This window comes from Budorcas taxicolor, chromosome 16 (assembly GCF_023091745.1).
Source record: "Budorcas taxicolor isolate Tak-1 chromosome 16, Takin1.1, whole genome shotgun sequence".
Classification (NCBI taxonomy): Eukaryota; Metazoa; Chordata; class Mammalia; order Artiodactyla; family Bovidae; genus Budorcas; species Budorcas taxicolor.
In genome coordinates, this window is record NC_068925.1 from 31,615,873 (window position 1) to 31,624,946 (window position 9,074).

The 9,074-nt window shown below is 42.1% G+C and overlaps 1 protein-coding gene across 1 annotated transcript; it reads left to right on the plus strand.

The window, feature by feature from the left end:
- The first annotated feature begins 2,570 nt into the window (after positions 1 to 2,570).
- Positions 2,571 to 4,591, plus strand: LOC128061580 (histone H3.3C-like). The gene is made up of 2 exons (XM_052653952.1): positions 2,571 to 2,873; positions 4,484 to 4,591. Exons 1-2 carry the CDS (start codon positions 2,571 to 2,573, stop codon positions 4,589 to 4,591), a joined length of 411 nt encoding a protein of 136 aa, XP_052509912.1.
- Positions 4,592 to 9,074: the final 4,483 nt, after the last annotated feature.

Sequence of the window (9,074 nt, forward strand, 5' to 3'; positions counted from 1 at the left end):
AAAGTAATGTCTCTGCTTTTGAATATACTATCTAGGTTGGTCATAACTTTTCTTCCAAGGAGTAAGCAGTCACCATCTGCAGTGATTTTGGAGCCCCCCAAAAATAAAGTCTGACACTGTTTCCACTGTTTCCCCATCTATTTCCCATGAAGTGATGGGACCAGATGCCATGATCTTCGTTTTCTGATTGTTGAGCTTTAAGCCAACTTTTTCGCTCTCCTCTTTCACTTTCATCAAGAGGCTTTTTAGTTCCTCTTCACTTTCTGCCATAAGGGTGGTGTCATCTGCATATCTAAGGTTATTGATATTTCTCCTGGCAATCTTGATTCCAGCTTGTGCTTCTTCCAGTCCAGCGTTTCTCATGATGTACTCTGCATAGAAGTTAAATAAGCAGGGTGACAATATACAGCCTTGACACACTCCTTTTCCTATTTGGAACCAGTCTGTTGTTCCATGTCCAGCTCTAACTGTTTCTTCCTGACCTGCATACAGATTTCTCAAGAGGCAGGTCAGGTGGTCTGCTATTCCCATCCCTCTCAGAATTTTCCACAGTTTGTTGTGATCCACACAGTCAAAGGCTTTGGCATAGTCACTAAAGCAGAAATAGATGTTTTTCTGGAACTCCCTTGCTTTTTCCATGATCCAGCAGATGTTGGCAATTTGATCTCTGGTTCCTCTGCCTTTTCTAAAACCAGCTTGAACATCATGAAGTTCACGGTTCACGTATTGCTGAAGCCTGGCTTGGAGAATTTTGAGCATTATTTTACTAGCGTGTGAGATGAGTGCAATTGTGCGGTAATTTGAGCATTCTTTGGCGTTGCCTTTCTTTGGGATTGGAGTGAAAACTGACCTTTTGCAGTCCTGTGGCCACTGCTGAGTTTTCCAAATGTGCTGGCATATTGAGTGCAGCACTTTCACAGCATCATCTTTCAGGATTGGAAACAGGTTCACTGCAATTCCATCACCTCCACTAGCTTTGTTCATAGTGATGCTTTGTAAGGCCCTCGTGCCCAACTCTGTGCGACCCTGTGGACTGCAGCTTGCCAGACGCCTCTGTCCATTGGATTCTCCAGCAAGAATACTGGGTTGCTGTGCCCTCCTCCAGGGGATCTTCCTGACCCAGGGATCGAACACTTGTCTCTTATGTCTCCTGCATTGGCAGGAGGGTTCTTTATAGAAGCAACCTAAATGTCCATCAAAGGATGAATGAATAAAAAGCCACACACACATACTCAATGGAATATTAACCAGCCATGAAAAAGAAGGAAATCCTTCCATTTTCAAAAACACTGATGGAATTTGGGGACATTGTACAAAATAAACAAGCCAGACTACATGCTATCACATATATGTGGAATCTGGGAGGGGGGTGGAGTGTCAAATTCATAGAAATAGAGAGTAGAAAAAATGATTTTCATGGGCTAGAGGCTGGGCAATAACAAGAGGGTGGTAAATGTTACAGTGACTAGATTACAGTGACGAGATTAATAAGGTTTCAGGATCTGATGTAAAACATGGTGACTATAGTTGATAACACTGTATTTGTAACTGAAATTTGTTAAGAGTAGAATTTGTATTTTCAAATAAAAAAATACAAAAAAAGGTAAATATTTGAAGTGATAGATGAGAATTCTTTTACCATGTATACGTATGTCAAACCACCATGACATACACTTTAAATATTCTACAATTTTATGTCAATTATGCTTTAGCAAAGCTGAAATTATAGATTTATTAATAAATAAAATTCAAAGAATAAGATTTAAGATCTTGTCACTGGCTTTTTTTCAGTCATTAGCTTAGTCATAATTTATTCTCTAAAAACATAACCAAACCAAGAAATACACTTCATATTTACTGAGACCAATTTGATCCAGACTTTCTGATAAGAACAGAAGTTGAAAACAAAATGGAAAATAAGATTTGATGGTGAATTGATACAAACTTACATACTAGCTCTGTAGAAATGGTTGTGAAAACTCTGGCAAGACATTTGCTTAATCTGAATCTCAATTTTCACATGTATATATTTAAAATAACAAGAAAGAGTTGTTGTAACCACTGAACTTGGGAAAATATTTTGAAAACTGAGAAAAACTTCTATGGAAAGCAAGTGTAGTATTTGTTTTGCATGAAACAAATAATAATCTGTATTTTATTATTTTGTTATTTACTGAAGTGACAGATAAAATGTATTGATGAAATGTATTTTACACATAAAAGGTATGCCCAAATGGCATTCAGTGATACCTGTCTTAGAAAATTTTGTCAATAAAATAACTGTATTTTAAGACAATGATATTTTAAGCCCAATCCACTATCTATGAATACATAGTCTTTCTAAAGTATTTCATACTCTTCAAGATTTTTGTTTTGTCTGACCTTTAAAAAACTGCCAGTCCATCAGGGTAAGTAAGGCTAGAGTATTTACTTAGGAAGAACACCCCGGTGAAGCAGTTTGGTCGTTCGTTGGAGGGGGTTCCGCTCCTCGCTCGGCTCTCCGTTGGGCAGCAGACGCTGCGCCGCATTCGAAGAAGTGGCCTAAGACTTGGGCAGCGGTCTCAAGGAAAATGGCCCGGACCAAGAGGACAGTTTACAAGTCCACGGGTGGGAAAGTGCCCCGCAAACAGCTGGTCAGTGAAGCAGCCGGGAAAAGCGCCCCCTCTACCAGCGGGATGACAAGACCTCATCGCTACAGGCCCGGGACCGTCGCCCTCCGAGAAATCCGTCCTTACCAGAAGTCCACCCATCTTCTGATTCGGAAGCTGCCTTTCCAGAGACTGGTGAGGGAGATCGCCCAGGATTTCAAAACCGACTTGAAGTTCCAGAGTGCCGCCATCCGTACGCTGCAGGAGGCTAGCGAAGCGTACCTGGTGGGTTTGTCTGAAGATAGTAATCTGTGCGCCATCCATGCGCAGTTTCACCATCACGCCCCAAAGACGCCCAGTTGGCTCGCTGGAGTGGGCAGGGGGCAGGAGAGGAGCTTTCAGTGAAGACAGTTTTTATGGTGTTTTGTAGTGAATTCTGTAAAATACTTTGGCTTAGTTTGTGACTTTTTTTGGTAGGAAATTGTTTATAATATGTTGCGTTTGTGCTTAAGTCGTTCCATCTTTCACTCAGGATGAATGGGAAAAGTGGCCGTTCACAGACCTCAGTTAATATGAGCACTGTTACTCAGAAAAGGCAAGTTATTAATATGCAAAAGGGACGAGTGATATTTCTTGCTTCTCATGATGCATGTTTTCTGTAGGTTTTGGAGAAGGCAATGGCAACCCACTCCAGTACTCTTGCCTGGAAAATCCCATGGACAGAGGAGCCTGGTAGGCTGCAGTCCATGGGGTCGCTAAGAGTCGGGTACGACTGAGCGACTTCCCTTTCACTTTTCACTTTCATGCATTGGAGAAGGAAATGGCAACCCACTCCAGTACTCTTGCCTGGAGAATCCCAGGGACTGGGGAGCCTGGTTGGCTTCCATCTATGGGATCGCATAGAGCTGGACACGACTGAAGCGACTTAGCAGCAGCATCAGGCATTAACTGACAACATAAGATTATCTCATCAATAATTAGATATTGACATGATACTGAAACGGCTATAACACATTTTTGTAAATACTGATTTTTAAATTTTATTTCTTTGTAAAATTTGAAGCTATGATAAAAAATAGTTTACCCAAATGTAAAATAAAATGAAATTTAAAATGTAGAACAGAAGTTATTTGTCTTCTAATAGATAATTTTTAAACAAGTTATGCCATGAATAATTAGGTTACTATTATAAAATGATAATGCTGTCTTTGTTCACTCTTTTGTATTTGCTGATTGATATTACAAAATACAAACATATTTTTCTGAGGGATGACCTGGTTTTGGCTTTTGCATGGTCAAATAGTTCATTTCCTATGTTAAAAATTTAAGGTGGCTTTGTATGATTTTATTTCATTGTGTTTTACTTTAAGGATAGAGAAGCTGTGCAACTGCCTAGAAGGATTGTCATTTTAGTGATATTGAGCTACTGAAATGAGAAAAGGTCAAGACCTTGCAAAGTGTAAAGGTGTCTTCAGATTGGACTCTGCTCTTCTTTCGCATTACTTTCTTCAGGCTCTTTCTTAGGGCTGTGATTCAGTATGTGCTTGTGCTTGTGTGTGTGTGTGCTTAGTCAAGTCCATCTCTTTGCGCCCCCATGAACCATAGCCCAGCTGGCTTCTCCATCCAGGGAATTTTTCAGGCAATAATACTGGAACGGGCTGCCATTTCCTACTCCAGGGGATCTTCCTGCACCCAGGGATTGAACCTGTGTCTCTTGCATTTTCTGTATTGCCAGGGGGATTCTTTAGCAGTGTGCCATCTAGGAAGCGCTTGTGGCTAGTGGGCACTACTAAAGCAGCCTCATCCTGTAACATTCTGTAAGATTTCTTAAATGAGTACTGGCTTAGATGAAGTTTCTTGATTATTTTTTAATCTATTTTCTTTCCACTCAACAGGTTGTATTCCTTGAGTCCAAGCAGCACAGTAATCTGGCAAGAATGTACTCCCAGAATAAGAGCTTCCCATGGCTTGTAGGAAAAAGGAGACAGCCACAACCCATGTAAGATGAGAACGGGGGCCTGAGAAGAGCTCTGGGACGCTGCTGGAGTAGCCCTGAGCCTATGATGGAAGTGCTCATTCACATCCCTGAGTTTACTGTGAAACAAGTACTGTCTCAAAACACAAACAGAAAAGTAAAAAATAAACAGGAATCCCTGTCTCTGTGGTATTTATGTTCTAATGGGAGTGGAGAGGAAGCAGATGGTTAATAAATAATGAAAGCAGATGACATTAGTGAGGAATAAGTGTGACAGGGAAGAATAAAGCAGGAAATTGAATTTGCTATTATTAGAAAATTGAAACATTTAAAAGTAAAGTCTGGGTTGAATCAGTAAAAACTGTACATTTAAAAATAGACGTAGACTTTCCTGGTGGCTCAGTGGTAAGGAATCTGCCTGCCAATGCAGGAGGCATGGGTTTGATCCCTGATCCAGGAAGGCCTCACATGCCACAGAGCAGCTAAGCTCGTGTGCCACAACTGCTGAGCCTGTGCTCCAGAGTCTGTGCTCCACAAGAGAAGCCACCCCAGTGAGCAGCCCATGCACCACAGCTAGAGAGTAGCCCCCACCTACCACAGCTGGAAAAGAGCCCTCACAGCAACAAAGACCCAGCACAGCCAAAACTAACTGAATACAGAACTTAAAAAATAGACATAAAGTAGGTGAGGTTACTGGGGCTTCCCTGGTAGCCCAGCTGGTAAAGAATCCACCTGCAATGGAAGAAATCCTGGTTCGATTCCTGGGTGGGGAAGATGCCCTGGAGAAGAGAGAGGCTACCCATTCCAGTATTCTTCGGCTTCCCTGGTGGCTCAGATGGTAAAGAATCTGCCTGCAATGTGGGAGACCTCGGTTTGATCCCTGGGTTGGGAAGATCCCCTGGGGGAGGGCATGGCAACCCACTCTAGTATTTTTACCTGGAGAATCCCCAAGGACAGAGGAGCCTGGCAGGCTATATAGTCCATGGGGTCACAAAGAGTCAGACATGACTGAGCAACTAAGCATAGCACAGCATAGGTGAGGTTACTAGCCATACGAATAGTTCTGAGAAAGGTGTCTAAACAGAGGAAACACACGTGCAGTCTTGGACATCTCCTTAACCTCAGGAGTGATAGATGTGGTCATCTCATCTCTGTGCTCCAGCAGAGCTCAGCTCCTGCCATTAACTTTGTCCTTGAGGTATCAGAGAAAACAAAACTCCAAGTTCACTCTACTTGACGAACTCCAGTTATTCAATCCAGGGGCCCAGCTACCTCCTACCTCAGCATGAGACCAAGTTTGTTTTATCCTAAACAGCTAAAAAGATAGGTAAGAGAAGGTCGCAGCTGATTTTTGGTTGAAGTGGAGAGAAAGAGATCAGAAGTAAGATTTTAGGCATGTTAAGTTTGAGAAGTTTCTCAGAGAGCCACGTGGAGATGCTCAGAAAGTATTTAGGATATCAGTTCAGTTCAGTCGCTTGGTCGTGTCCAGCTCTTTGTGACTCTATGGACTCACAGCACGCCAGGCTTCCCTGTCCATCACCAACTCCCAGAGCTTGCTCATACTCATGTCCATCAAGTCAGTGATACCATCCAACATTTCATCCTCTGTCATCCCCTTCTCCTCCTGCCTTCATTTTTTTTCACCAGCATCAGGGTCTTTTCCACTGAGTCAGTTCTTCCCATCCAGTGGCCAAAGGATTGGTACTTCACTTCAGCATCAGTCCTTCCAGTGAATAGTCAACACTGATTTCCTTTAGAATGGACTGGTTGGATCTCCTTGAAGTCCAAGGGACTCTCAAGAGTCTTCTCCAACACCACAGTTCAAAAGCATCAATTCTTTGGCGCTCAGCTTTCTTTATGGTCCAACTCTGACATCCATACATGACCACTGGAAAAACCAAAGCTTTGACTAGACAGACCTTTGCTGGCAAAGTAGTATCTCTGCTTTTTAATTGTGTCTAGGTTGGTCATAACTGTTCTTTCAAGGACCAAGCGTCTTTTAAATTCATGGCTGCAGTCATCATCTGCAGTGATCCTGGAGCCCAAGAAAATAAAGTCTGTCACTGTTTCCACTGTTCCCCCATCTATTTGCCATGAAGTGATGGGACCGTATGCCATGATCTTCATTTTCTGAATGTTGAGTTTTAAGCCAGCTTTTTCACTCTTCTCTTTCACTTTCATCAAGAGGCTCTTTAGTTCCTCTTCACTTTCTGCCATAAGGGTGGTGTCATCTGCATATCTGAGGTTATTGATATTTCTCCCAGCAGTCCTGATAGTTGGTGAAGAATCCGCCTGCAATGCAGTTTGATTCCTGGGTCAGGAACATTCACTGAAGAAGGGATAAGCTACCCACTCCAGTATTCTTGGGCTTCCCTTGTGGCTCAGCTAACAGAGAATCTGCCTGCAATTCGGGAGACCTGGCTCCAATCCCTGGGTTGGGAAGATCCCCTGGAGAAGGGAATAGCTACCCACTCCAGTATCCTGGTCTGGAGAATGCCATAGACTGTTTAGCCCATGGGATTGCAAAGAGTCGAATACGACTGAGCAACTTTCATTTTCACTTTCCCAGCAATCTTGATTCCAGCTTGTGCTTCATCCAACCCAGCATTTTGCATGATGTACTCTGCATAGAAGTTAAATAAGGAGACTGACAATATACAGCCTTGACATACTCCTTTCCCAATTTGGAACCAGTCCATTGTTCCATGTTCGGTTCTAACTGTTGCTTCTTGACCTCCATAATGATTTCTCAGGAGGCAGGTCAGGTGCTCTGGTATTCCCATCTCTTTAAGAATTGTCCATAGTTTGTTGTGATCCACACAATTAAAGGCTTTAGCATAGTCAATGAAGAAGTAGTAGATGTTTTTCTGGAATTCTCTTGCTTTTTCTATGATCTAACAGATGTTAGCAATTTGATCTCTTGTTCCCCTGCCTTTTCTAAATCCAGCTTGGACATCTGGAAGTTCTCAGTTCATGTACTGTTGAAGCTTATACAAAGATGCATGTATCTATGCATTTACTTATTAACTATAAACCTGTTTTAATTTTTAATTCAATGGTTTTGCATGATTATTTTTTTATATTACTGTCTAATGAAACTTCTACTTTATTTTATTTGTCTAATATGAGTGAATCAGTAATTAGCCAATTAAAAAGCTCAAATTGGCAGAGGCATAGCTGACTGTTCCCTTGAGATCAATGCTCACAGATGCAAACTACAGGAAAAAAAATCCTCATTTGATATTTTAAGGATTATGGTAATATATATTTTCTAGAGATGTTTAAGGCAAGAGGAAATGAGAGCAGCAGAGGATGAGATGGTTGGATAGCATCAAAGGACATGAATTTAAGCAAACTCTAGTGGGTAGCGAAAGACAGGGAAGCCTGGTGTGCTGCAGCCCGTGGGGTCACAAAGAGTTGGATACAACTTAGCAATAGAGCAACAACAATAAATATTTTATAGAACCTAAATTTTCCCCATGGAACAAATATAATTGGTAACATTAAATATTCAGATAAATATATGTTGTATTTTCATATGTAATTCAGTCATATATGCATGTAAGTGGTATAGATTTTAGAAATACAACCTCATATTCCAAATTTCAAAAATGTTGATCTTTACTGAGAGACTGTCTGAGTTACTGGCCAATTGGCCACTTGAATCAATCAGTACTTACTGTAGAAAAAGACATATTCACAGGTTTTCAAGTCAAAGGTATCAAATATAGGGAATCAGACACTTAGAAAATTGTTTAGGTACTAAAGAATTAAAAGCCAAGGGGAGAATTTATAGGTTTCAAATTTTACTCATGAGTTTTGGGGCTTCCCTGTTGCCTCAGATAGTAAGGAATCTGTCTGAATTGCAGGAGACCTGGGTTTGAACTCTGGGTCAGGAAGATTCCCCCTGGAGAAGGAAATGACTGCCCACTCCAGTATTCTCGCCTGAAGAATTCCACAGATAGAAGAGCCTGGTGGGCTCCAGTCCATGGGGTCACAGACAGTTGGACACGAGGGAGCGGCTAATGCTTCACTTCACTTCACCTCACCACTTTGTCAAGATATTGTCACCATTGCTACTCCTGCCTTATAAAGCCAGGCAAGTGCATGAGAAATAACCCAATTTTGATTATGGGTGGGGAAAGACCCCGAACCCTCACTTAGAGGAAAGCACACAGTTCTGGCCTTTCAGCTGGAACCACCATCTTCCAGTGATTCACCAAAATGACCGAAACAAAGGGAAGAAGGGGAAGCACCTGCTGTGTGTTCTGTGTGTGCTCAGCTGCTCAGCCGTGTCTCTTTGTGACCTCATGGACTGTAGCCCACCAGGCTCCTCTGTCCATGGGATTTCCCAGCAAGAATACTGGAGTGGATTGTCATCTTCTCCAGGAGAATCTTCCCAATCCAGAGACGGAACCCACATCTCCTGCATTGGCAGGCAAATTCTTTACCACTGAGACACCTGGGAAACCCTAGGCCTTCAGAAAACATGGAATTGCTCCTTTGGCCAC

Excerpts from the sequence above, each read along its gene's own strand:
- LOC128061580 (XM_052653952.1), top strand. The coding sequence starts at position 2,571 with ATGGCCCGGACCAAGAGGACAGTTTACAAGTCCACGGGTGGGAAAGTG. Across the intron at positions 2,874-4,483 it reads AGGCTAGCGAAGCGTACCTG|GTTGTATTCCTTGAGTCCAA; the intron begins GTGGGTTTGTCT and ends TCCACTCAACAG.